We start from the raw sequence: 27,137 nt of genomic DNA on the forward strand, positions 1-27,137 counted from the left end.
AACGCCAAATGCAGCGTCAAGTAACAAACACACGACGAGAGTGTAAAACCGCGAAATGAACACAGAAATAACCAAGGGTTGGGGTAGGTTAATTGTGGGTTATTAGGGACGATGTGCTTGGGAAGAATGTAGGACAGGAAGCATTCAAAATATTGGATTTAGTGAAGCTAGCTGAACAATTCTACCATCCTTTCAGCTTCACTATCAACGAAGTCCAAAATTAAGTCTCGTGACTGTGACCACAGCAGGAGCATTACTTGTCAAATCGTTATGCTTCTCCTAGCACTAAAATTCAACCCTTGTGAGTTTGAGACTTCTTTTTAAGACTGTTCATTGCTTTATTTTTTTTTATAATATTTGTGTTAAATAATCTCCTCACTGTCCTAATAAAAGGTATATTTGAAGAATATGGAATAACTCTAAACTTTAACTAAACTCAAATTATTTAAGGTTTGAATAAACATGGAAAATACAGAGACTGAGAGTTTTGGGTCATAAAAGGAGTGCTCTTTCTAGAGTAGCATTTAATAGTTTGTTATTACAGGAGACATACTGTCATACATATTTTATCTGAAATTCTCCCAAACACACACCTCAGTATACCAGAGGCTGCTTTGTTTAATAAAACATTTAATGGCATGAGAATTAATCATTCCTGTCAAAGCATGTAACTCTCAGAGCGTTTGCAACTTTCGGGGAGAAGGAAAACAAAAGCTCGTCAGCAAAGGTTAACCTGCACGATCACCGGGGCTCAGGTCACATGACTCACAGGCAGCCAAGCTCTCACAAGCGACGGCTGTTCTGGAATACAGGTCCCTGCACATAAGCCAGCCGACCAAGGACAGCCTGCCCTCTGTTACCAAGCAGCAGAAACGGGGGAAGAAACTGAAGTCAGCATAGTGAGGCACGGCGCCCCCTCTGGCGAGTAAAAATGCTGGGTGGTCCGCGCTGAATGGCTGACCTTTTCTCCTTCTTTGAAATTGTAAGAAGTTCCAGACTAAAGGAAAAGTGACACAATAGACAGAGTCGTTTTCTTTTAGCGATATCGGACCTATCGGAAGTCCATACCCATCTAAAAGCTCCATGAAAACACAGTTTCTCCATCAGAATCAGATCATTCAAGCCTGAAAACAGCGATCAGCCTGTATGTGTGTGTGTGTGTGTGTGTGTGTGTGTTATGTTTGTATTACATTGTGGGGACCAAATGTCCTCACAATGTGATAAAAAATACATTTTTTTGGTCCCCACAAGGGAAAACTCTATTTTATAAAAAGCAAAAAACTAAACAAAAGTCTTGTATTTGGTCTGAATCTCCCTCCAATCCCCGGCTCATATAAGTCTGGTGACTATCGTGACAGAAGCAGATTTTCCAACCTTGTAGCATTTAGTCTCAAAATTATGCAGATGTGATGAAAACAAGACTATATTGTACTTCCGCTGTTTCTGTTTTAATTTGCCAATAAACTTTCATTCAAGGGTGCATGCATGGCCTTGCCCACCATCAGTGTTTGCAATCAAATAAAGGGATTTTTTATAATGGCTCTGAAAAGTTTGCCAAGACGCCTACGTCAGCGAGGAAGAGTCCATTGAAATTAATGTCTTACCATCCGCACTTGCCGTTGGAGGTTAGCCTCAGTTACAGTCAACTCAGTTGCAATCCAGAGGCTGTAATTTAGAAGTTGTTGAACAAGGACCCTTCAAAGGATCTTTGAACGCTCTATAAAACAAGCCCACAAGCTGAAGAGATTATAGCACAAATGTCTATAACCACAGCACGGTCGATTACTCCCTATGATTTTGTGGCAGGAAGTCTGAACGGTCACCACAGTGTTTTGTCTTGTGCCATGGACTTAAAGCCCCATAAAACTGCATTTTACCAGGTCAAAGAGGCTGGACTTTTGTTCCCGCAGAGAACGCAGACTTTCCATGATGCAGCTTCCCTTCCTTTTCTGCCCTCCCACTCTTCAGATTGGCGTTAATCGGGCTCTGGGTAGCACTTTTCGCACACTTATCACCAGGTGACCTCTGCAGGCGCGAGTCTCGTTGTCCGTCTGCTGGGCCTTCTGACCTTTCTGCTGTGCTTACAGAAGATGCGCTGGAGTTGACCTTGAAGGCTCGACGGAGGACTCTTATCTGCATACCGCACAGCCACATAGCTGACATCTGACCAGAGCCGGGATGCTATTTATGCTCTCAGATCATTCGCAAGATGTCTGAGAAAAGGCACAGAATGAGCGGGGCGTGAGTTTGGACACCATGTCAGGAAAGTGTCTTTATTCTCACAAAGGGAAAGCACAATCTTCTGCGTGTTCATGTGCTTTCTGAAGAATTCAGACACTTTCTGTGTCACTCTAAGACAGGCAGAGGGCATGGATCTCCCTCGGCGGGGCAAAGTTGGGTGCATAATTAACAGTGTTATTAACAGTTCTGTCTCTCAGCCCCAAGCCCAGCACCCTGATCCCAGCTGTTGTTCCTCCCAGTGACTCAATGCCGAGAGATTTCCCCTCACGCCAAAGCCGAAAGGGCTGCTTATCATCTTTCTCCACTACCTCTTATACCCAAAATCCTAATGAAGTCCTCATTCTTTCCAACCACCTGCCACGTGGTTCCGTTTGCTATGCTGGCTGTAGCAATTCTTACAGACAAAATTCATTGGATTTGCTCAGGCTCTCCCAAGTTACTCGCATATCACTTTCTAAAAGCAGTTTTTGATCCTTTGCACGGATTCTCAGTGGGATTTAAGTCAGGACTAAGAATGGGCTCATCAAGGACATTCATTTTCCTGCACATGATGATTTGTGTTGGTTAGCTGTGCTCCTGTACATCCATGAATAATTGTTTCCTTGCTCCAGAGTTTATAAACTCAAATGTTCCTGTGCTTCAGAGTTTCTGTTCTCCAGGGTTCCTGTGCTTAAGAGTTTCTGTTCTCCAGGGTTCCTGTGCTTCAGAGTTTCTGTTCTCCAGGGTTCCTGTGCTTCAGAATGTCTGTTCTCCAGGGTTCCTGTGCTTCAGAGTTTCTGTTCACCAGAGTTCCTGTGCTTCAGAGTTTCTGTACACCAGAGTCCTTGTGCTTCAGGGTTCCTGTGCTTCAGAGTTTCTGTTCTCCGAGGTTCCTGTGCTTAAGAGTTTCTGTTCTCCAGGGTTCCTGTGCTTCAGAGTTTCTGTTCTCCAGGGTTCCTGTGCTTCAGAGTTTCTGTTCACCAGAGTTCTTATGCTTCAGGGTTCCTGTGCTTCAGAGTTTCTGTCCTCCAGGATTCCTGTGCTTCAGAGTTTCTGTCCTCCGGGGTTCCTGTACTTCAGACTTTCTGAGCTCCAATGCCCCTGTGTTCCTATGACTCTCCACATTCGGGTGTTCCTGTGTTGCAGCGTTCTTGTGCTTGAGAATCTTTTTTTGTTCTCTTAATTGTCATCTGGGCACCTGCATTCCACTCTGCAGAAATACACATTTTATACTGTTTTTTTGGGTGTTTTGGGTCAGTCGTGATGAACTCCCAACTTCACTAAGACAAAGTGGCTCCTTCATTAGTAAATAGATCAAAGATGTGGTTTAACCCCAGCCACAGGCCCACAGACGACACAGATGAGGGAAATTTTCGAGGCTTCTGAGGAAGATTCATGCTTACTGAGAGTGTCAGTGATGCGTTACGTAAGTACGCAAGCTTAGAGGGTGTTTACAGCGCAGGTAGCTATGAAGTACCCTTCCTTCTGGCACATGTGTCTGTGTGCCAGTCACAGGAGGAGGAGCTGCTGAGCATTTTGGGGGTGCCCCCCTCCCCCCCACATACACATATCTCCCATCTGCCTTTTACATATCTTTTCCATAGACAAAAAAATAATAATGACCTCAGTAGGTATTTATAGGCAACATCAGCGCTAAGGGTGGCCTATCAGCATTGGCGGAGCAGATGCCTTCGCTCCACCACAGAAACAAACGGGCCTTTTATCATCACAGTGTAGAGCCATGTGTAAATACTACAGTGAACAGAGGCTTTTGGGATGCTAGCACTGTGCCTGTATTAGCCACAGCAATAGCGGTACCACTAAAGTCTGATCATCGTCGACTCGCAGACCCCTTGGTAACTTCCTCTGCCATTTTGTAGGCCTGGAGTTGGCACCACTGGGATCTTGGTCAAAAGTGGACGTCTCCTCCCTCAAAGCTCCCTGTTGCCTGAACCTGTTGACCCAGTGAAGTGATTTGTCCCCATTCAGTCTCTATCTCTTTCTCCCCTGCCCAGTCTGCAGCCTGATTTGAAAGGTTCAAACCTAACTTTACCCACCCTGGTCGACTGGTAGTGTTAGTCTAGTTATATACTTCCTTGTGCCTTGCTGTACTTCACCTCTACATGCCTTGTTCCTAGCACCACTGAAGCCAGTCCACACCCACCAAACTCTGTTTTAGCAGTGTTGGCAGTTGTCTCCCTCTAGTGACCAATATTGGAGTAGCACCCATTTTCTTGAAGGCCTTTTCATCTTTTCACCGAGAGCACTGTAGCATGAAACATAATTAATACGACATAATTAATACACAATTAACTCAGTTAATATTAGCAATGTTGTTCAAAGCCGTGAACCGTCCTGAAGGACGTCCTACACCCATTAAGTGAAAATAACAATGTGGATTCAAGCTCAGATCAGATTTAGAAGACATACAGTAAATTACAGCTTTGCTGCTTCACATTGCATATCAGTATCTGACACAGTAGGGTGTAAACGAAAAACGATGATTGTGTTTGGGGCTGCAGTAAGAGGGTAGAAGAAGGAATCAGACATAATGAAAACCGTACAGATAGTGTGCCTCTTTAACCAGTAAAGCAACTGACTTAAGTGCAGTTCATTCTATGCCAAGCTGATTGATCAGCAAGGAAGTGGGCAGCTGGAATCGGATCCTGCAAATGTCCTGCCTGACTGAACGCATGTCGGCCCAAGTTGCCCTTTCTTCTCGAGCCAAGTGATGTGGCGGGGGCGGGGGCGGGGGGGTTGGGGGATTTGTTAAACATGGCTCGGATTTAATCACTTGCCTGCGCCGTGTGATTCATTCTGCACCCAGAAACTCCTTCATTCATCTGGATTTCCAGCGGCTCTGCATTCCAGTTGCAGTAGAATGACAGTGACAGTCAGCATGAACATCCCAACCTGCAAAAATGCTCCAACCCCCCCTCGCCCAGCCTCGACCATGTGGAATAGTGGGATTCTCATCAGTCAGAATTTCGCACAGAGCACATGACTTGCCCGGAACGCTGAGTCGGCCAAGCAGGCCGCTTCCTAACCCTGCAGCACATCTTTTTCAGTCTCTCTTTTTCTCCCCTAAGGCTGATTCTCCAGGACTGGCATCCGAACGGGACGCCACACTGAGCCCTGCCTGGACACGCAGCCTGATGGGAAATTAAGCATGTCTCCTCAGAGCCACTTGCTACTTTTACGTTTTCTTGGTGAGTCCCTCAGCTGTTATAAATCGCACACGATCACCAGTAAACCATCTTGGTCCAATCTGCAGCTTGTTCAGTGCGTCCTCAGGCATAAACAAACCGCGACTGCCTCTTAATTGTAGCCATGATTTTACAGCCTGACTCTAATTTTGCTGAAACTCGGACCACCGCAGAGCAGTGGCCTTCGAGGCTTGTGACCACTGGGGGGCGCCCCATCCCAGAAGCTGCGTGGAAAGTGGACTGGCCAGCGTTATGAGCGCGTCACATACTCAGCTCTTTTCCGTGTGAGTGTGTATGTGTACAAAAAAAAATAAAAAATTGTTGCACCTTCTCAACAGTGTTCGGATAGATGGTATTCATAGCTTGGGTCCTTATTGAGCTAGTATCGGGAAAATTCATCGCAGTGTCTTTAAGCACTTATGTAAGTCGCTCTGGCTAAGGGCGTCTGCCAAATACTGTAAATGTAAATGTAAATGTCACATTAAATGACACTGATAGCAGGCAAGGATGTGTCTGCCAGGTCTCAGTGTGCCCCCACGTGACTGCCATTGCCAAGGGGCCCACTTTCCCACACTGTAAACAATCCTGCATCTGCAATTATACTTCAGCCTAGTTACTACACGTCAGAAGATAAGTGAGAGAGGATGAGGAGATTCTGAGAGGGGAGAGCGTTTTACACGCCTAGGTAGCTACCAATCTGCTGTGTGACAAAAGGCTGCAGTATGGAGCCTCACATGAGGCATCAGTCCCCAGAGACGTGACTTTGACCTTTTCTTCCTTCAATCTCCAAGCATTGCTTTGCTAAGAGTGAACAACAAACTTACTCTGAGCTCAACCTATCACAGCACAAAACGCAATACACACCACAACATGCTGAACATCCTACCAGAATATGATTAGTACACTAAATACCAAGCCATCTGATTGGTTGGTCTAGCCTCTTCTAGTTGCTTGGGCCCACCTCCTCTAGAATCTGATTGGTTATCTATCTGAACCAATCATTTTTTCCTTCTGCCCTCAAAACGTTTTTAGGTAATTAAAACTCCCATGAGCTTAACAGAATGAATCCGAAACTTGTAAAGCAATCTTTAACTTCTTACATTCTACATTCAATATGCCAAACATTAGACCCAATACACATTGCAGCCTGTAATCTAGGTTCACTGTTTGTTTGTGCATCTAACCCTTATTGTTTACATACAAAGGGTAGTAGGGCAGTGTGTAAGGTTTTGAAAAACATGAGTTTCTAGTCAACTTTGTAGATGCACCGGAAACAAAGACAATGCTTAGATGTGCCTCTACTGTTGTCAGTTTGTATTTAATGTGGCTTTGCAGGTGATTTCTGATAACTACAAGCCCGGTTGCTAGGAGAATAGAAACTTGTTGCTATGAGGGGGGGAAGAGCAGTTTGTGAAATCTCTCAAATCGTCTAAGAGAAAGTCCTCCGACTCCTCATCCTTTCACTCCCCACCCAATCTCAGGACGGGTGGCATAACAGAGCAGCCGCAGCCAATAATGATGCGATATCAAATATCACCATCTGTTCTATTACTGAAGTGTTGAGTGTGACAGTGCTGATTAAAGTCGCCGGCCAGATTTCACATTCAGTTTCATCTGCAATAAAATAAAATGTCATACTAACAGAAGAAAAACAAGCTTCTAATAAAGTCTAATACCCACAGGACAGCTATATCTTAGTCCAAAACAAGTAGAACAGAAGCAATCAAAAAGGCTGGATTTTATAGACAGGCATGATTTTTGGATTATATTCACGTATATATTTTTCCAGGGCTTCTGCTATTTTTTGTCTAAGAAAATCTCCAAGAGAAAATAACAGGATTTCTGTAAACATATATTATTTTTATTTATTTTTTTTTAAATCATCCTTTTCATGAGAAGACGCTGTAGTAGTATATGTGGACCACATTCACGGTGTAAATTTCCTTCATTCCTTGAATGTGCTTTTTATAAACGAGAAATTAATTCTGTAAACATCCCCCTTATTTTACAGAAACACCCCAGCTACCTGACAAATGCCCCTACCCATCAGAGTTACACAAAAGCAGAATAATTCTGTAGAATACCTTTAGAAAATTATTCAGCAACTCCCACTACAGAGAAGGACATTCAGGTGAATATAGCTGGCATCCCCACATTGATATCTGAATCTTGCCTTGGGGGGGGGCATATTTCATCAAACATCAGATGGCTGGACAGAAATTCTATTAGAAGCACAAAGAATGAACATTATTTCATAATGGCACCAACCAGCCACCACCCAAAAAAGTGATTTTCGTGTTACATGAGTATTATGGTCTGTAATACCACAGGCTATCAATATGAGTCCGGAAAGACTGCTATTAAAGACAGATAACGTATGTGGCTGCCCACCAAATAATAAAAATGCATACAGCTTTTATTCTCAAACTGAAGGGTCTCCCAGTAATGATTGTTTACATCGTCACAGTGCATAGATTTGTTTCTTTTTCACGTCTAAAATGCCCAGCTGAGTATATATCGATCTACAAAAGAATGAGTTTCTAGAGTTCTGCCAGCAGCGTAACTCAGTCGCTGTCTTGAATACATCATTACTGCCTCTTACTGTACGACACGGCCATACATATCCTAATGTGATCCGCAAAGTCTAGAGGGTGGCTCTCTTTGGATGATGCATTTTCTGTTTTGTTCTTTTGCTTGCATGAAATGTTGCATATTAACTTTGTTTATAATCCTCTCAGACTGGACTGGACCAGATTTGATTAAAATGGATGGACTAGAACATGAACAATAGACCCAATAGTCCTTGTGGTAATGCCGTATTTAACCAGCGCGGGATGTGAAATGTACAACCTGTTAAAATTCAAATTAGGTTCACAGAATTGCTTTTTGTTCTAGGTGCATGCTGATGCTCAGAAAGGTCATTTCGGGAATAGATAAGCATATTTTTCAGGAAAAATCTTTTATCTCAGAATCAGGGCAAGTATATTGTGTAATCAAGAGTGGGGTTGTGAGGGATGTTATTCTGAACAAAACTTGCAGAATCATTATTGTAATTTGCACTAATTAAGTCCGGAGCAATGCTAAAATCAAATTAACCTTAGCTAATTGCTGATTAGCTAGACAAACAGCGCTAATGAACTGATGACGTTTAGTTTTCAATCTGTCTGCATGCATTTTAATGAAATGAATGCAATCGCTGTTATACCTGAAATATCTGAATCTAGCTTTATGCATGAATTGTCCATGTATGTTTAAAGATTTTCACATTATCTCTGTCCAAAGGACTGGGTGTCAACGTAAATTGTAATTATTAATAAACAGAAAGAAAAAAATAAACTTCAGTGAATTTTAAATTCACACATATCCATAACGTTTTTTTAACAGTATGCATTTGATTTGAAATGCTTCAGTTGTTTTGTATCAGATATTGTAACTTAATCATTTAATCTTTATCTCAGAGAAATGTCATTACTGCAGTTCCATTATCTAATCATCAGTAAGGAATAGTCTTCAGTGGCTGTGATAACTGTCAGGCCTATTTAGGACTAAATATGAAAATGTATTTAATTTCCCATAAGAACACTTTTTCCACAGCATCACCTCCCAACCAAAAGATGTTATTTAGTTTAGAATTTAAACCTTAAGCGTTTGTTAAAAAAAAAACACTCACTCACACGCACAAACCCCATTTTAGTATGGCCGTTTTCCGTAATTTGTTCTTTTAGTTTAATTTAATTAACGCCATTTACTTGTTAAAAACGTAGCTGCTATAGTAAAGATCAATGTGACGTTTTGGAATTAATTTAATTACGATTTTAATACCTACACAACCACCTTATTTAACTACATTTCCCAGCATAGAAGGCAGAATTGTTACGTCATTTCTGCGACTAGAAAAATATCAACAACCAGTCTTCTTTCGACAAACAGAACCCTTCCGCTAATAAAAATAGAGAGCAGGTACGGCGAAATTAAAACAGAAAATGAACATATAGAGGGTGAACGTGTATATAAATATTATATACAACGCATATGTTATAAGATTTTTATTTTTTGCAAGTTGTAAATTAATCATATAGTGCCGTAGCACCGTGTAGTGAGCTGCGTATTACTGCGCCCTCGTCGGCTCCGTGTAGTTCCTTATACGTTTGCAATTGATGCTCTATACTCGTCGCCGATGAGAGGCGTTCAATGTTATAATAATAATATTATTATTGTTTGTTTGGCCCCGATCTGCTCCCTAATATAAGCGCTTCTCGGAGCTTCTGAAGAGAATTATCCGACGGTGAGTGATGTCTTTGCGGTTGACGGAGAGCTGATCTGGCTGGGTGGGGGAAATCGCTTTAGTGCCTGCTAGCCGCCTAGCATGCTACCAGCAGATGCATTGACTTTCGCGACTTGGCTGTTAAATTTCGCAGAAGTCGTTTTTCCGTCGGAGAACGGCTGTACATCGAGTGTGTTATCCATTTATGAATGGCATTGTGAGCGTCTTGGGCTATGGTTAGCTAGTTCAGTGGTGCTGTCAGGAAGATGAGTAACTGAGTTACGTTGTTAAATTGGCTGTTATTTACCCCTCACCTGCTGGCACTTGACCCAGGCTGGCAGTCTGGCACTTTTCTGCCGGGCATCCTTTCGCTCTCTGATCGTGAGAGACAAATACCATAATTGCCTATTGAACTGTAATAAATTTGTCCCAGCTTGTTGATCCAGGGGTAAATCTAGACCTTTCTGAGCCAAAAGTAGCGCTTCGGGTCACCTAGAGAATGTGTGATATGGTTGTTGGTTTACACTTACAATTACTTTATTTCGCCAGCTCGATCATCTCTAAGCAAGGTACAACTGAAGGCAGGGTCGCGGGGGTTAAATCACCCTGGGATTTGCACTGATGTCCTTCTGATCGCATGTGCAGCCCACGTGTATTGCAGAGTGCAGTACAGATCGTCTTCGTGATGGACACATGAATTTCTTGAAATGTTCATACTGGTTGGTTGTTAACGTTACCGTAGCCAATTTTATTTAATTGACCTACAGTTAAACGCCTGTGATTGAAGGTGATTATGCCAGAGTCATGGCAGTCAGACGGGAGGTCGGAAGCACAGCGGGATCTTGATTTAATTAGTGACTGGGCCGATACCTGGCAGATGAAATTTAACGTCGATAAATATAAAGTACAGGTATTTCATGGGTGTCACTGAAATAAAGGTAGCTGATCATGAGAAAGACCTTGGTGTGTATGTTGATGCTTCCATGTCCCATTCTCGCCAGTGTGGGGAAGCAATAAAAAAGGCCAATAGGATGTTGGGGTATATCTCCAGGTGTGTGGAGTTTAAGTCAAGGGAGGTAATGCTAAGATTATACAATTCCTTGGTGAGACCTCACCTAGAATATTGTGTGCAGGTTTGGTCACCATATCTTAAAAAGGACATTGTGGCCTTAGAAAAGGTGCAGCGTAGGGCCACAAAAATGATTCCTGATCTTGGAGAAATGTCATACGAGGAACGGTTACTTGAGCTAAATCTGTTCAGTATCAAGCAAAGGAGACTGAGGGGGGACATGATCCAGGTATATAAGATTCTAACCGGTTTGGATGCTGTTCAACCAAATAGTTACTTCAGCATTAGTTTAAATACACGAACTCGTGGCCATAGGTGGAAATTAGCGGGAGAACATTTCAAGCTGGATTTAAGGAAGCACTTCTTTACACAGCGTGTAGTCAGAGTATGGAATAGCCTTCCTGATAATGTAGTGCAAGCTGAATCCTTGGGTTCCTTTAAATCAGAGCTAGATAAGATTTTAACGACTCTGAGCTATTAGTTTAGTTCTCCCCAAGCGAGCTTGATGGGCCGAATGGCCTCTCGTTTGTATAGTTCTTATGTTCTTATAAGACTGTTTCCTTGCTGTACGGGTTAGACGTAAAGTATTATGTGTCTATAAAAGGAATGTGTCAGACGTCACTTCAGTGTTGTTTCAAGTTGTGTTGTATGAGGTCGGCTTGCTTTGCAGCTGCAATACAAAGAAATGCCTCGAATCAAGGACTGATAAGTTATATTCACTATAACCTGGCAAATAATGCTAGTCATTAATAAGGGGTGAGTTTTAACGTGCAATAAACGTGGTATTTTGATAATTCCTATTGAATTCAGCAAATGGCCATACTATGAACAAGAACTAGCTTTCCAACAAGCTATATCTGAGCTTAATACAGTAAAATCCTGTCACTTCGAAGAACCTGGCAAAACAGTCGTTATGTCCAAAGTCCGTTATATGCAGAGTTGCTGTATACCCAGAACACAACTACTGGACACCATTTACTCATGCCACACCCCAGCAGACACACTTGTGTCAGCTTCACCTTGACAAGATGCGTTATTTGTGAGTTGAGTTAGCTATATCCGATGCTTTTTCTGCATTTTCGTAAAGGCGCGCGGCCGGGAACAGCGGACGTCGTCCGTTATAGACGATGTTCCGTTATAAGCGAGTCCGCTATAACGGGGTTTTACTGTACACATAAAAAAGTCGCACGTCATAAGGAAAAACTTTAAATTATCTTTTTTTTTTTGCTAAACACAGTGGGACGCTGTATTTCAAAGGATTTTTAAATAACACAAAACATTTCTGCACTGTTGAAGGTATGTCTAACGTATAATCAAAAATGGTGATGCAGGTTTTTTTTGGAGTTTGTTGAATTGAAATGTAATAACTGATTTATCACATTTCAATTTCAACATCTTATTTCACGTCAAAAGAGCACAATCTTTTGTCTCATTTGTCATAAAATCGTTTATTTAATTTACAACTTGTGGATTCAGTTAAACTGGCTACTTGAAGATATGCTCAGAGTCACTCATTTATGCATGTTTTATTTCAATCTCTCTCATTCTCTCAGGTACCAAAAAAGCAGTGCAATGTCAGAGCTATCAATTTTCTTTGTCTCATCGCTTGACTGGGAGTGTAATGATTACAGCTGCCACTAACGACTGTTTTTCTATCAGTCTATCGACCATTTAAATCGACCAATCAGTAAATCTAAACAATTAATTCCTCCAGTTTTTCTCCAGAAAACTGTTTAATTGAAGTTAATTTTATTTTGATAGCAACCAACTGGATGTCATTGCAAAGCTTTAGATAATCGATTCTGGCTTTAAGGCACCGTACAGATGTGACTTACACCCGCAATTCGATAAACAGACGAGTAACATGCCTAAAATACAAATGAGATGCGAATTGTAAAGCCCGAAAGTTAGTAATCCGTATAGATTTAGTGTATCCTTATGCTTATTAAATTCAGGTAGCAGAGCATGCGACGTGCGACTGTTTCATGGAAGTGATAAGCGCTGAAGTGGCGGTGAAGAAAAGGACAGTTCAGCAGCCATAACATCTTTTAAAAGAGGAGATATCGTGGATAATCAAGGTGGCAAAGATAATAGTAATAAAATAAATATAGCTCTTGTTTCAGTTTTAGTTTACGATCATTATACTCCTCCCAACAAGCACAGTGCACACAAACCCACACACTGATACTGTCAAACATAGATCAAGCCCAGCTTCGGGCCTGCATGTTTTTTCAAACACTTATTGAATGGAAATTCTAAGGCAGACAACTTTATGGTTTTAGTCGTGAGTGTATTCAGCTGCTACAAGGACAAATGATATTAAAAAGCCCTCTGTACTAATGATAATTCAATAAACATGAATAGACAACATTTACAGTGGTTTTGCCTACTCTGCTGGTCCATCATCCAGAATAGCACCAGTGCGTTGTTTCTTCAGGTGCTAAAGCCATCACACTTTGCACAGTGTATAAAGCCGCCATTTGGTTTTGTGATAATTTGAACTGCTCCAATAATTCCATAGTGATGAGTCTGATTTGCCTCCTAAAAAATGACTGCAGAAGCATGGTGATGCTGTGATGTGTATTAGTGTTATAGCTCAGTGTTGCGTTTTGGACAGATATTTTACATGTATGCTTTACTACACGGTCCTTCGAGTCTGTACAGTCACAACTACATCTTTATTGTGAATATATTGTGAATAAAGACTGGAAGCTGTGTTGGCTGAATAGTTAACGTGTTGGATTTAAAATGCAATTGGGATTTCAATAAGTGGAGCAAGCTGCATCCCAACAAGAAGCAAGTTAATCCCAGCTTCATATCGTGCTCATGGCATTGTAAATCCACTTCTTCTCCTTTAAGAGGGTTCCGTGTGGCTAAGGGGGTGAGAACGCTGTACGTCTGACCTGATAATTGTTGGTTTAATTCCCGGAGTCGGGAGACTGACATCACTGTGTTGGACCCTTGAGTAAGCCCCTTAACCCCCAAGTTTCAAAAGATCCTGTTTTGTTTGTTGTTCACTGTTTGCATAAAAGCGTTTGAATAAATTAGTATGTAAATGAAGGAATACCCTACTTTCTGGTGCATATGTGAAATGTATCTGAGTCTGTAAAAGGTGTCTGATACATTTGGCGTATCCTTATTTTTAATTAACATGTTGGACTTTATACTGCAGAAAGTATCGGCAAACCTCAGGCATCGTCTTACCTTGTTTAACCATGATATGTCCTCTTTTAAAAGATGTGGCTGCTGAACTGTCCCTTTCTTCACCACCATCTCAGTGCTTAACACTTCCATGGCATACGAAAACGATAACATGTGGCTTGCTCTACTAACTGAATTTAATAAACATAAGGATACGTTGAATTTATGCCATATAACTTTTGGATGTCACGGTATGCACCTTATTAATATTTCAGTGTAGTATTAATCTGCTTATAAAATTATGGCCATAAGTAAATGTCTGTATAGTACTGAAAAATGGCATCCGGACAAATGTTTACACCCTCTCCCTGTGTCCTGTGATTATTTGCATTTGATATCATGAAGCGCTATTTTATTGTGTTACTTTTTCAATCACTTTATTCTTCAACTTTCCTTTAAATAATCGATAAACCAAAAGGAGAGGTTGAAGTCACATTGTTACTATGTGGGCTGAGCTGGCAGAGCACACACTGAATTCAGGGCCCAGGGGCCCTTGGGGTGCAGGGGGCCCGTGGGGCCCCTAGCCCAAAACAAGTTGCAACAATATATTTTCTTATCAACAATATATTTTCGTTTCTCTATTTTAGAGGGCCTACATTCTTTGATCCTCTGCCTACAAGGGCCCCTGACCCTATAGGGAGGGCGTTTGGCTGCCAAGGGCCCTTGAATTGTGGTGGTTGTGGTGGTGGTGGTGGTGGTGGTGGTGGTGGGTGGGGGGGGGGGGGGGGGCTCGCGAACGTTTTGCCCAGGGGCCCACACAACCCATAATCCGTCCCTGACTGAATTGTAAACTGAGCTGGCAGAGCACATACTCAACTGGCACCTTATAAATACAGTGTGTTCACCAAAGCCGTATTGAATGTCCAAATTTGTGGTTCCTGTTGAAGTTCCTTGTTAATTAGTGCTTTGATTTTTTTATTTTCTTCTTATTTCATATTTGTTGTTCAGCTGCCCTGTGTGTCTGTATGCATGGCGGTACATGTTCTCAGTATCTATGGTAGGTCTATGGCAAACCATTTTCCGTTACTAAACATTTGTACAGGAGGGGGCGCCAGAGTACTTTTTCTGTTTTATGTGAAGCAAGTTCCCGACTGATAACGTGAACATGGGACTACTGTGTGCAGACCAAAACAGAACATTTACCACAGGCATTTAATAGGAATGAGTCAGTTTTGTGGAATATTTGATTATTCAAAAATGCTATTTTAAATATTATTTAGCAGCAGTATACTTAGCTTTGATTTATCCATCCTCTAGTAAATTTGCAGTTTATTCATTCTGAAGTTTACCTCTGCTTCCTTTGCATGATCATGTCTGGCCTGGCTGGCTCAGTGTAGCGCTTTTCTGAGGAATTCAACAAAAATGAGTGACGTGAACAAGAACTAATTGCCAGAAGGGAAAAAATGGAAATATTTTAGCTGTAGAGATGATATTGAGCCAAAGCAAGTGATTTGTTGGTACTGCTTTGTGTCTGGTGGTACAATTCGCAACAAGAGAATCTGATTTTTCTGTCGCTGTCAACTTTATCTGTAATTTTTTTTCCTGAGGTTCATGTTCTATGAAATTCATGCTTAATAAAAATTTTTAAATGAGGGAATTCTCAGTCTACCAGTCTACCAGTCTACCAGTGGAGCTGTTTTGGGGAGTTAATCAGAATGTGAACTATTGAGTCGTCTTTCCCAGTGAATAGAGATTTTATTGGTAAATAATAACATGCTCTGTTTGGTTGTACTTTAGGTAATTTTTCAATTTCTTTTTTGTTTTATAAGTATCATAATATTTATTGCAGAGATTTCAGATATTACAGTGTGAGTTTTTCCTGTATTATTCAGCGCTATTTTCAAGCTACTTTTTAATGTTTTTTCACTGCTGCGAAGGGTTAATGTAAATCTCATTTTGTAAGGAAAAATATAAATGCTTTAACCCATGATCTATGCTTGTTTCTCCAGGTGTGTTTTGGGGGTGGAGTCAATCCGATATTATTCGAGTAACGCTGCAAATACCCATCCACAGCATTAATAGTTATTCATTGTTTTAAGGGGCTCGGTATCTTCTTTTTGCCTATGTCAGGTCAAGCTTGAGTTAGACAAATCTTGCAGAACGTTTTTTTTTCTCACCAGTGGCTCATGAACAGTTTTCGTTCTGTGCCAGACTATAAATATGGAAGATATTATATACAGTTTTATGAGTGTCTCATATGCTCTGAATGCACTGTCTAGGCCTGTTGGAGTTTTCACACTCAGGATACTGTGACTGTCCTAGAGCAACATGTGGGATACAGAGAGAACTGGAGGTCAGCAGATCATTGCATCGCAGCCTTGGCCCTTGTCCAGTTGTATTGCAGTTTATTTTTAGCGTCTTAGCGGGCCTTACATTTTTCTGTTGTTGCTATGCCTGGGGCACAGAGTCTAAGGGCAGGACCAGCTATACAGCCTCTTTTTATGGGTAACCTTTCTGTAAGGTTGAGGGACCTTCTTAAAGCGGAATGAAGTTCTAATGCCAGTCTGTCTTATTGTAAATAATGAAACTGGTGTCTGACTTTCAGGCTGATGACTGTACCGCCCAGCCGGGTAACAATATGGCCTTTCAGCACCTTTACTGTCCTAAATACCGACGTAGCTGTAGCAGCAGAAGTTGCTGTTTCCAACCAAGCCCAATTAACTTTGGTTCCAGGTTGTTTTTAATCAGCCTGGTAACACACCTGTGCTCTATACTGTAATCAAAGCACCAGGCTCCTGCATGGCACTATCATAGGAAAACCAGTCACGACAGGTTTTTCTGAAGTGGCTGAAGCTGAGGGGAAAAGACCATGTGATCTTTGATTAAATCTACTGAGCAGCTGAGATGAAACGCCCACACACTCTGGAGGCCTTCGGGCTGAGGAGTTTTAAGTGGCTGTGCTTGAGAGGAGATTGCACATGTCTGTAACTGTATCCCATCCTGCTACAGCCCCAGAGGCATCTCAGATCTGGCTTCCTGGGGAAAACTCTGCAGAAACGGCAGGAGCTTCTGCCCTATGAAGCCAGGAACCCAGAGATCCCAGAACCTTCTGCTGCCCTTAGGATGTCGTCATCTTAGGCCTGCCTCTCCTTCCCACGGAGACTGGTGTGTTTTGCCAGGAGGCACAATGGAGTTCTATGAGGCGGAGTACATGCAGGGACCCAGGAAAGCAGTGTCAGGAACATGACTTCCTGGTGTTGCAGCTAGGCACACTCGTCTGTACTTTAGATAATACCACTTCCTTCAATAGGCATGCAATTTCCAGCAAATGTAGAGCTTCTATTTCATTTTAGATTATGCCAGTTTGCTAGTGATACCAGCTGACCTTTGGAAGACCACAGTACTGGCATCGGTACGCATCATAACACTAGGGAGCCACTGCCTTTCAACTAAGGATTAAACAGCATCCTTCAGCTGGTTTCTGTGGCATTTAGCCCTCCCTGACCTTTCCTTATGGTGTCCAGCCCTGACCTGCATTCCCCCCCCCCCCGCCTGTCAGTTCATTGCAGGTTTGGCACGCATTGTGAGGTTGACCATGGAGGAACAGACCACGTCACCTGGTGCCAACACGGACAACAGCAGCCAGAGGAACGGGGAGGAGGTGAGGCTCCTGCTGGGGGCTGGTCAATGTTACATGGTACTGGGCCTCTGACTTGGGGGAGAGTCGGGCTTTTTGTGATCTTGTAATCTCAGCATGAATCTGAGATGGACAAGGTATTGTCCCTGTGAATGAGTAGTCGGGGAAAACTGTGCCTAATTCCTAAAGTGACCTTAAGGTAGCTTCTCACCTCCAGAAGAGTCCAGTACAGCACATGAGTAGATTCAGGTACTTAGCCCATGCTCCTCGGCGTCATGGCGCCTCTCCCTTCATGCTAAGCACCATAGCCGTATGCCAGCCCAGAGTGGCCAATCGGGAGACTCAGGAGAATTCCCGGTGCACCACTTAGCTGTTGTGCTGAGCATAAATGAAATAATTTAATAAAAAATTTCTCAACAATGCTTCAGAATATTAACCAGTGCGTTCTGTCACACACACACACACACACACACACACACACACACACACACAAACACACACAAAATAGAAAATGATCAAGAAACACGCAATTACGTGGGGCTGAAAAAGTCAGACTGCTTGAACAATTCAATATGCTATTTATTTATTTTCTTCTTGAAATGTCAGTAATAAATTAATTGGGATACTAAGACTTGAATTGTGGCATCATTTATCAAACTTCCGCCAGAATGAGGACAAAATGGGTTGGCCTCGGCCATAAAAAATGTGTCCCGCTCCGTGCCTGTTCTTGTGGAGTGGCGGTTCCCCAGTCCCGCTCCGTGCCTGTCCTTGTGGAGTGGCGGTTCCCCAGTCCCGCTCCGTGCCTGTCCTTGTGGAGTGGCGGTTCCCCAGTCCCGTTCCGTGCCTGTCCTTGTGGAGTGGCGGTTCCCCAGTCCCGCTCCGTGCCTGTCCTTGTGGAGTGGCGGTTCCCCAGTCCCGTTCCGTGCCTGTCCTTGTGGAGTGGCGGTTTCCCAGTCCCGCTCCGTGCCTGTCCTTGTGGAGTGGCGGTTCCCCAGTCCCGCTCCGTGCCTGTCCTTGTGGAGTGGCGGTTCCCCAGTCCCGCTCCGTGCCTGTCCTTGTGGAGTGGCGGTTCCCCAGTCCCGCTCCGTGCCTGTCCTTGTGGAGTGGCGGTTCCCCAGTCCCGCTCCGTGCCTGTCCTTGTGGAGTGGCGGTTCCCCAGTCCCGCTCCGTGCCTGTCCTTGTGGAGTGGCGGTTCCCCAGTCCCGCTCCGTGCCTGTCCTTGTGGAGTGGCGGTTCCCCAGTCCCGCTCCGTGCCTGTCCTTGTGGAGTGGCGGTTCCCCAGTCCCGCTCCGTGCATGTTCTTGTGGAGGGGCGGTTCCCCAGTCCCGCTCCGTGCCTGTCCTTGTGGAGTGGCGGTTCCCCAGTCCCGCTCCGTGCCTGTCCTTGTGGAGTGGCGGTTTCCCAGTCCCGCTCCGTGCCTGTCCTTGTGGAGTGGCGGTTCCCCAGTCCCGCTCCGTGCCTGTCCTTGTGGAGTGGCGGTTCCCCAGTCCCGCTCCGTGCCTGTCCTTGTGGAGTGGCGGTTCCCCAGTCCCGCTCCGTGCCTGTCCTTGTGGAGTGGCGGTTCCCCAGTCCCGCTCCGTGCCTGTCCTTGTGGAGTGGCGGTTCCCCAGTCCCGCTCCGTGCCTGTCCTTGTGGAGTGGCGGTTCCCCAGTCCCGCTCCGTGCATGTTCTTGTGGAGGGGCGGTTCCCCAGTCCCGCTCCGTGCCTGTCCTTGTGGAGTGGCGGTTCCCCAGTCCCACTCCCGCTTCAGCTTCCCGCCAGATCCGCGTATGCTGTCGTTCCAGAAACCGCGGCGCTCCAGCTGGTCCAAGGGCCGAAAGCGGAAGAAGCCGGTGAAGGACAGCAACGCGCCCAAGGCGCCCCTAACAGGCTACGTACGCTTCATGAACGACCGGCGTGAGCAGCTGCGGGCCGAGCGGCCCGACGTGCCTTTCCCAGAGATCACTCGCATGCTGGGCAACGAGTGGAGCAAGCTGCCCCCCGACGAGAAGCAGGTGAGTCACAGTGGGAGGTCGCCGGCGGGTGTCACGCTCACTGCACCGCCGGGCGGTACGGCTTGGTCCTGCTTTAACGGCGGTCGAAGAACACACTGCACACTGCAGCTGTAGCAAAGAGCTGCCCTGTAATGTGCTTACTGTGAATAGTAGCATCCTGTCATATTAAAATGAATAAAATCCTGCCCTTATAGCCTTAACTAAGATATTATGGTATGTATCACCAAGCAGCCACTGTTTTTTTTAAAGGTCGTTTTTCACCCTCCTGGCACCGAGACTGAAAATAAAATTCTGTATTTCATTTGGGGCTTGAAAACTACTAACTTTACATATATTACTTTTAAAATAAACATCCCTGGTAAGTACTGTTTATAGCCATATTGGTCATCCGATAATGATAAAATGATTAATTCTTTATGTGCCATTCGCACTAGTACAGGTACATTGGAATTCTTCTCTTTGCCAACCCCATCTTGCTCTCCATAGCTTGGGGGTCATAGTGCAGGGTCAGCCAGCATGCAGAGCCCCCGGAGCTGGGGGTCTAAGGGCCTTGCTCAAGGGCCCACGGACATGTGACCATTGAGGCCGGGACTCAAACTGGCCTCAGGCACAGAGACGTAGCCCACAGAGCCACTCGCTGCCCCCTAAAATGTAGAATCTGTAGGACTCTGAAGGTACCAGGCCTTCTAACAGAGGCATGCTAGTTGTACATGAGATGGTCAGTAATCACTGTAATCCGTTACCCTTTCAAAAGTACGGAGGCAGTGTGCAGCACTTTCCGGAGCAGTTAGGCTAATTGCCAGTTCTGCATTGATGGATGGATGGATGCTGTTCCTGTGGTACTGACTCCACTGCCTGTCCCTCTGGAGGTCTCTGCTCCTAAATTAGCCAGCAGCTCAAGCTGTCAGTTGCTGTTTTTGTTTTTCTCGGGCTGCCATCCAGTCACTCTCAGGGCATGTTTTGTCCAGTTGAAGCCCCAGGGGTCTGGAACGCACACTGGAGCAGAATAAAAGTGCAGCCTTTCGCTTCTAATCAAAATATCACAGATGGCCCTGGAAGAGGAGCAGGCCTCGTCCTGAGGGCAGCAGGCCAGCAGTGACGATCTGTACCGGCTCCATCAGAGTTAAATTATGTAATGCTGTGACAGACAGAGCTCCCAGCACTGACTTTGCCCCACAAGTGACACTTTCTGTCCGCATGGGCCGTCTGGTGGTGGTGGGAAATATAATGAGAAAAGTCTAGTTAGATAAACAATTTATATTGTAAGCTTAATTGTTTGTTTAAACCGAGTGACCTGGTTTTGGGAAAGATTTTAATTTTAGTATTTAAATTCGATAAAAATGAGTGCTGGGTAATAGAGAGAGTTTCGGCCGTACCGTCGGACGGCCCTGAGAGCACCTCACCTCACCCCCCCCCCCCCACCCCCATTAGCGCTACCTGGAGGAGGCGGAGCGGGACAAGGAACGCTACATGCGAGAGCTGGAGGAGTACCAGAAGACAGAGGCATACAAGCGCTTCACCAGGAAGGTGCAGGAGAAGCAGAAGGGCAAAGGTCACCGCGGAGGTGAGGCTGTCGCTAACGCTAACGCTTCGCTGCTCCCCCTTGCACCCCGTCCCTGAGACCGTGTGTCCCTGAGATCGCATCCATCCCTTCCGGTAATTCGGTGTTGCTTACGCCTCATCCTGGTTTTTGTGTAGCGTTATTTAATCTAGTGCTGGCCCTTCTTGACAGTTCATGCTAAGTATGCTTAGCATCACGTCAGCACTGTTTTTCTATTTCTTTCTTTCCCTCCCTCTCGCAGACTCTTCACGGTCCGCCGGCAGCAAGTCCCTGCATGAGGTACCCGTCCAGCAGCGATAAATTGTGAAAAAGTCGGGCATGGGCCATGAGAGGACAATTACAGCTGACTTGGTTGAATTACGTTGGTTAATTACCCAGAGTTCTGCCACCGTCGGCTCCACGATAAATGCTATTAGCAGAGGGGTGCTAAAATAAGTTTGAGAAGCTACTCAAGCCCCCTGAGGCTGCTTCCCGTGATTCTTAAAGGCATGATCGGTTTTTGTGAAGTCCAGGGATGTAATTAAGGAGCTCTGCCGCTAGAGGAGACAGCGGAAGCCACATGGAGGCGACAGAGCTGAGTGGCGTCAGGAGGCCTGTCACGGGGCCCGTAAACGTGCCCAAACCACCTCTTCCGCCTGTCATGCGTTTGTTCAGCTGCTCTAATTGCTGACAGCGTTACTGGGTCTGTTCGGTTTCTTCCCAAAGTTTTGACACTATTGCTGCACACCCAACGTTTTGCCCATTTTCTGCAGCCAGCACAATTATGAGCACCGAGTCGCATGCTGTCAGGTGTTGCGCCGCTGCCCCCAGTGGCTGATGGGCATGGCGCTTTCAGCCTGTTGGTTAAAACCGCAAGCTGCCATCTGCCCTGGAAGGTGCTGCCAGGTGTCTTCGTCTTTCGACTAAATGACTCCAAGTTCTTTCTGGAACCTTCACCAGAAGGACTCTGAAGGGAAGGAGAGATCCGTGTTTGACATCCCCATCTTCACAGAGGAGTTCCTGAACCACAGCAAAGGTACAGCGGTAGTTCTCTGTGCTTCCCGTCCCCGCAATGAAATGGCCGGCCCTCACTTTGGCGCTAAACAGTCTGCTTTCCGAAAAAGGTCGTCTTGTGTGATAAGGCTCCTCCAATGATTAGCCCGCCCCGCGGTGGAGCGTAGCCAACACCGCAACTGGCTAGCTACTGTCACATTCCCGCGTGTGCATGACCTGCTTTTGGTCATGTGTCGTCCTTGGTGACGGTCCTCCCTATGTGCCCCCGCCCCAGCACGTGAGGCGGAAATGCGGCAGCTGAGGAAGACCAATATGGAGTATGAGGAGCGCAACGCCGCACTGCAGAAGCACGTGGAGAGCATGCGGGGCGCCGTGGAACGTCTGGAGGGCGACGTCATGCAGGAGCGCAGCCGCAACGGCCTCCTGCAGCAACACCTGGAGAATCTGCGGCAGGCGCTCACCTCCAGCTTCTTAAACCTGCCCCTGCCAGGTGAGGGCGTCGTATATAAACCCCATATATACACATCCGATGATATGTCTCCATAATGGTGCTGATCTCCAGCTACTGCTTGCTGCAAATACACTGCATACATTTACAGTGAATTCATCCATCTATCAATCTTCCATCCATTATCCTGGTCAGGGTTTTTTTTGGGGGGGGGGCTGGAGCCTATCCCTTTAGGTGGGATGTCAGTCAGTAAATAAACACTCAATGGCCATTTTATTAGCTATTCCTGTTCAGCTGCATGATGAAGCAAATCTGATCAAACAATCCTATGTCGATGGCACAGTATATAAAAATGTGCAGATACAGGTTAGGAGCTTCAATTAATTGTCACATCAAACGCCAGAATGGTGAAGAAAGGTGATTTAAGTGACTTTGAACATGGCTGGGTTGTTGGTGGATTGGTATGAGTATTTCAGAAACTGCCGATCTACTGGGATTTTCATGCACAATGATCTCAAGAGTTTACAGGGAATGGGCCAAAAAAGGAAAAATATCCGGTGAGTGGCAGTTATGGGGACAAATCTGGCTTGTTGACGCTAAAAGCCAGTGAATGATGGCCAGACTTCTTCAGATAGAAAGGCAACATTAACTCTGATAATCACTCGATACAACCAATCAGGCTGTTTATGGTGGAGTAATGGTGTGGTGGGTATTTTTGGGTAGCTTTGCGATTAGTACCAACTGCGCATCGCCGCCTGAATATTGTTGCTGACCATGTCCATCCCTTTATGACTACAGTGTACCCAGCTTCTAATGGTTACTTCTAGCAGAATAACACACAAAGCTCATATCTCAAGCTAGTTTCTTGAACATGGCAATGAGTTCGCTGTATTCAAATGGCCTCCACATTCCCCAGATCCAATAGAGCAACTGTGGGATGTGGTGGAACGTGGGGTTCGCATCATGGAGGTGCAGCCGACAAATCTGCAGCAGCTGCGTGATGCTATCCTCTCAAGCCTGCCGCAATGACTTAAGGCGGTTCTGAAGGCAAAAGGGTGTCCTACCTTGTACTAGCAAGGTGTACCTAATAAAGTGGCCGATGAGTGTATATGTGTGTGCATATATGTATGTCATGTACAGGTCCTTACAATGGGGTTACGTCCATCGTAAGTGGAAAATACGTTAAGCTACATATGAATATGAACAGCATATTTTGCTAAGCCGATCACAGGTCAAAGCTAACTCCTGATTGTACACCACTATCGCATCATCGTAAAGTCTAAATGTCGTACGTGTTTTTTTTTTTTCCCTTCTTCTTTATATTATTTAGTAGTTTCATTGAGATGCTGCCATTATACGGCAGGAGCAAAACAAACCGCATTTGTGACGCTCAACTGGCCCAGAGCAGCCGAAGTTCTGGTGGGTTTTTGTTCTCATGACCCAGTTTGCCTGCTGGGTTTCCATGGAAGTCCCACAGTGTCACCTTGGTCTACGGGCTTTGTTCCGCTTGTTCCCGCACGCCCAGCCAAGGCCCCTCTCTCCTACTCCTGGGAAACTGGGGAGGAGGGGTGGGCTTTGGGGGGAGTTCACTGGTGGCACAATGCAGGAGCAGGTGCACTGCACTGAACAGCTGACACATCCGTTAATGATTTGGCCATGGCAGGCCAGAGTAGCGTAGCATGCTATTAGCGTGAATTAGCAAGTTGCTTCATATGCAAGATTACAGTGTTTTAACTGAATGCTTATAAAGACCGTTCAAGGTTATAATAATTCAAGAATAGGTCAACCATAAATCCAAGTGTGCGTTTGATTTTAATTTTTAACTTTTTTTTTTTTTTTTACTTTTTAACGCACCAGTCCCAAAATAGCAATGCGGCTAATCTATCTGGGTGTTTGTCTTTTTCTCTGTATTTGTTTATTTCCTGAAAGCCAGGGATTATAAATTAGCTTATGAATAGATGTTTTAAGGAGAAGGCAGTCATTACGATCTTCATTTTTAACCACAGAGCTGAGGAATATGTATGAATATCAGTTGAGTACTCTGTGACTGTGACTCTTTATACTCAACTGGTTGACTGAAGCAAAATCTTGGATTTGTACTTGCTGGTCCTGACCTATCCACCGCTGCCAGATTTGCAGGCACAGGTGTGTGGTCTCCTTTACCAGTTGACCCTCTTGTAGCTTTCATATAATCATCATCTCAGCCTTCTGAGGTTGCACTCCGGAGTCTTATGGGCGCAATGGTCTTTGATATTAATAGACACACGTTCTGTTGACCGGCTCAGTGAAACGAGGTGTATTGGTTGTGCACTAATGACATGGGCTTCTCAAGCTGTTTTGCTTGTTTGGTGGTTTGCAGCCTGAGACTTGTGAGAAATCTGTTACTTGGACGACATCTGAAATGTACCAAGTCCTCTTCTCATCGTGCAAAACAGTGGGTTTCACAACCCTCTTGCAGGGTGCTATATTGTTCTTTTTTCCCCCCATCGGCTCCCCCCACTGACCCCCACCCCCAAAACCACTACCAAGATCCCCTTCCAGTGTCTCAGACTGTTTGAATGGCTTGGCTGATGTCCTGGCAGAGCACACAGGCATGCAGAGTAGGTAAAACTGTCAGACTTGTTATCTGTAGAGTCCAGGAAATGATTCATCAGCCAGCGAGTTCATCCAAGATCCGCTTTCCGAGACGGACATACATAAATTGTGACTCAGGGATCAGTAAACAGCAGGCGAGCCGGTTGATCTCCGGTGATGCATTTACATCGCATTTATTTAGAAGGTACTTTTATCCATCGTTTTTCAGAAGAAGCAGGGTCAGACGATTCCTCGAACTTCTGGTGGTTAAGAGCCGCGCTTTGGGGTCTGATGGTGGAATCACGTGTGCTAAACCCACTGAACCACACACTGCCCTGGTGAAGCCTGTGCTTTTGCTGAGAGACACCATGGAGATGTTTCCGTACACCTGTCCTAGGTGGAGCTTGTCGGTTTGCTTGTATTATCCCTTGCGGACGGCCTTGTGGGGCTGCAGACGAGACGCGGTCGCAGTCCCACACACATTCGCCCCAGACCCTCAGAGGCTGACCAGCTGCTCTCATCTCCCTCATCCGCAGGCAGCGGGGAGACCCCGACCCTGGACACCATCGACTCCTACATGAAGAAGCTGCACGCCATCATCCTAGCCGACCCCCAGCAGCACGAGGGGCTGATCGGCGCGGTCAGGGAGGTGGTTAGCCACCTGGAGCGGTAGAACCAGGTCCCCCAACTGCACCTTTGTCACCTTCTCCGCCTTAACCACGTGTAGTATAGATGACTCAAGGGTAAAACTTTACCATGATGTCGGGAAAAATGATGGCGAGTCATAGTATCAGTGTAGTTCTCATGAGATAGTTGCAGAGACTCGTCTCATTCGCTAATCCCTCATTACTTATGCCCTGAGACAGTCTCTAGCCAACACGCTTATCAGCTTCAGCTTGTTTACCAGATGTAGGATTACGCTGAGATTCTGTGAGGCAATGACTTTGTATGAGACCTGGGTTCACACACGGAGTATTTATTTTATTTTACATTTCTGTGTATTCGGGCTTGGCGAAGCTCTAGTGAAAAACCAGAATTCGCATATTGAGAGTAACTCTTTAACAAAGCAGTTTTATTTCTGGCCATTCGGATTAAAGGTGTGTTTTCCCTCCACAGAGAGCTTGAGAGGCAGCTGTCGCTATTGGCAAGCTGAGGACGTCTGAGATCTAGCGATGAGTCGCTTCTTCACATTAACGCAGCACCAGAGTTTTTAAATCTCCTGAAACTCCCAGCAAGTACAAGGCGGCAGGCAGTTTTTTTAGAATTATTTATCATTTTCTGTGCTCATTTTTCCGCTGTGTTCAGTCGCGTTATAAAATGCCGTCGGAAATAACCCCCCCCCCCCTCCAAAAGGCGGTGTCTGTGTTTGACATTGCCAGTGGTCTGTGCTGTAGACTTCAGAATTCTGAGGGCGAAACTTCACTTTCTGTCAATTATGCATTATTAGATAGCCATGATGTTTTCTATGATATATTTTAGACTTTTTTTTTAGTAAGTGTTCATTTAGAGTGTAGCAATCATCCAAAGTACAATGAACCTCTGAGTGTTTATATCTGAGCGAGGCATACCTAAATATCGGCGTACCAGTCTTCAACACCTTTGAACTTTATAAGTACTTAAATGTTGTGTTCAATAAAATTCTTTTACAGTATTCACTTGCTCTTGTTTGCTGTGGACTCTGACAAGGAAATCTTTGGCATGCTTGGTTTTGTCTGTGACGGCTTCCTGTAGACTTGTGGGCTGGGATATTTGTCTGTCTGTCTAATTGTCTGACCTTGTGTGTGTGAAAAGCTTTTGGCCTGTTCACAGGCCTTTGTATTCCCGTCCCTGCGCACACACAGACTCCAGAACAGGCGGATGGGAGAGTGACACCTGTCCCGGTTGACTCTGCCGGCTGTCACTTTCTGTCACACAAAAGATTGGTCAGGGGGGGAGGGACGACTCCCATTGGACCCATCTTTCTGACAGATCTGTAAGGGGGAACAGCCATGTTCCAGAAAAGACCATGAAGTCAGTCTGCCATTTACCAA

General features: G+C 45.0%; 1 protein-coding gene across 4 annotated transcripts; it reads left to right on the forward strand.

Moving 5' to 3' along the window:
• Nucleotides 1–9,301: 9,301 nt before the first annotated feature.
• hmg20a (high mobility group 20A) lies at nucleotides 9,302–26,758 on the forward strand. Of its 4 annotated transcripts, none has more exons than XM_048972867.1 (9): nucleotides 9,302–9,386; nucleotides 17,460–17,561; nucleotides 19,322–19,531; nucleotides 20,963–21,095; nucleotides 21,334–21,371; nucleotides 22,032–22,107; nucleotides 22,360–22,575; nucleotides 25,644–25,786; nucleotides 26,224–26,758. In XM_048972867.1, exons 2-8 carry the CDS (start codon nucleotides 17,496–17,498, stop codon nucleotides 25,778–25,780), a joined length of 876 nt encoding a protein of 291 aa, XP_048828824.1. In that variant the 5' UTR covers nucleotides 9,302–9,386; nucleotides 17,460–17,495; the 3' UTR covers nucleotides 25,781–25,786; nucleotides 26,224–26,758. The 4 variants fall into 4 exon arrangements, with proteins under 4 accessions (XP_048828824.1, XP_048828826.1, XP_048828823.1 ...); XM_048972869.1 differs by lacking the exon at nucleotides 9,302–9,386 and adding an exon at nucleotides 9,456–9,711 and having other exon boundaries at nucleotides 22,035–22,107; XM_048972866.1 differs by lacking the exon at nucleotides 9,302–9,386 and adding an exon at nucleotides 9,467–9,711.
• The last annotated feature ends 379 nt before the right edge of the window (nucleotides 26,759–27,137 follow it).

This window comes from Brienomyrus brachyistius, chromosome 13 (assembly GCF_023856365.1).
Source record: "Brienomyrus brachyistius isolate T26 chromosome 13, BBRACH_0.4, whole genome shotgun sequence".
In the NCBI taxonomy this organism is placed as follows: domain Eukaryota; kingdom Metazoa; phylum Chordata; class Actinopteri; order Osteoglossiformes; family Mormyridae; genus Brienomyrus; species Brienomyrus brachyistius.

Coding starts and splice junctions, on each gene's coding strand:
- hmg20a (XM_048972867.1), top strand. CDS start 17,496: ATGGAGGAACAGACCACGTCACCTGGTGCCAACACGGACAACAGCAGC. Junction 19,532..20,962: donor TGCCCCCCGACGAGAAGCAG/GTGAGTCACAGT, acceptor CACCCCCATTAG/CGCTACCTGGAGGAGGCGGA. Junction 21,372..22,031: donor GCAGCAAGTCCCTGCATGAG/GTACCCGTCCAG, acceptor AACCTTCACCAG/AAGGACTCTGAAGGGAAGGA.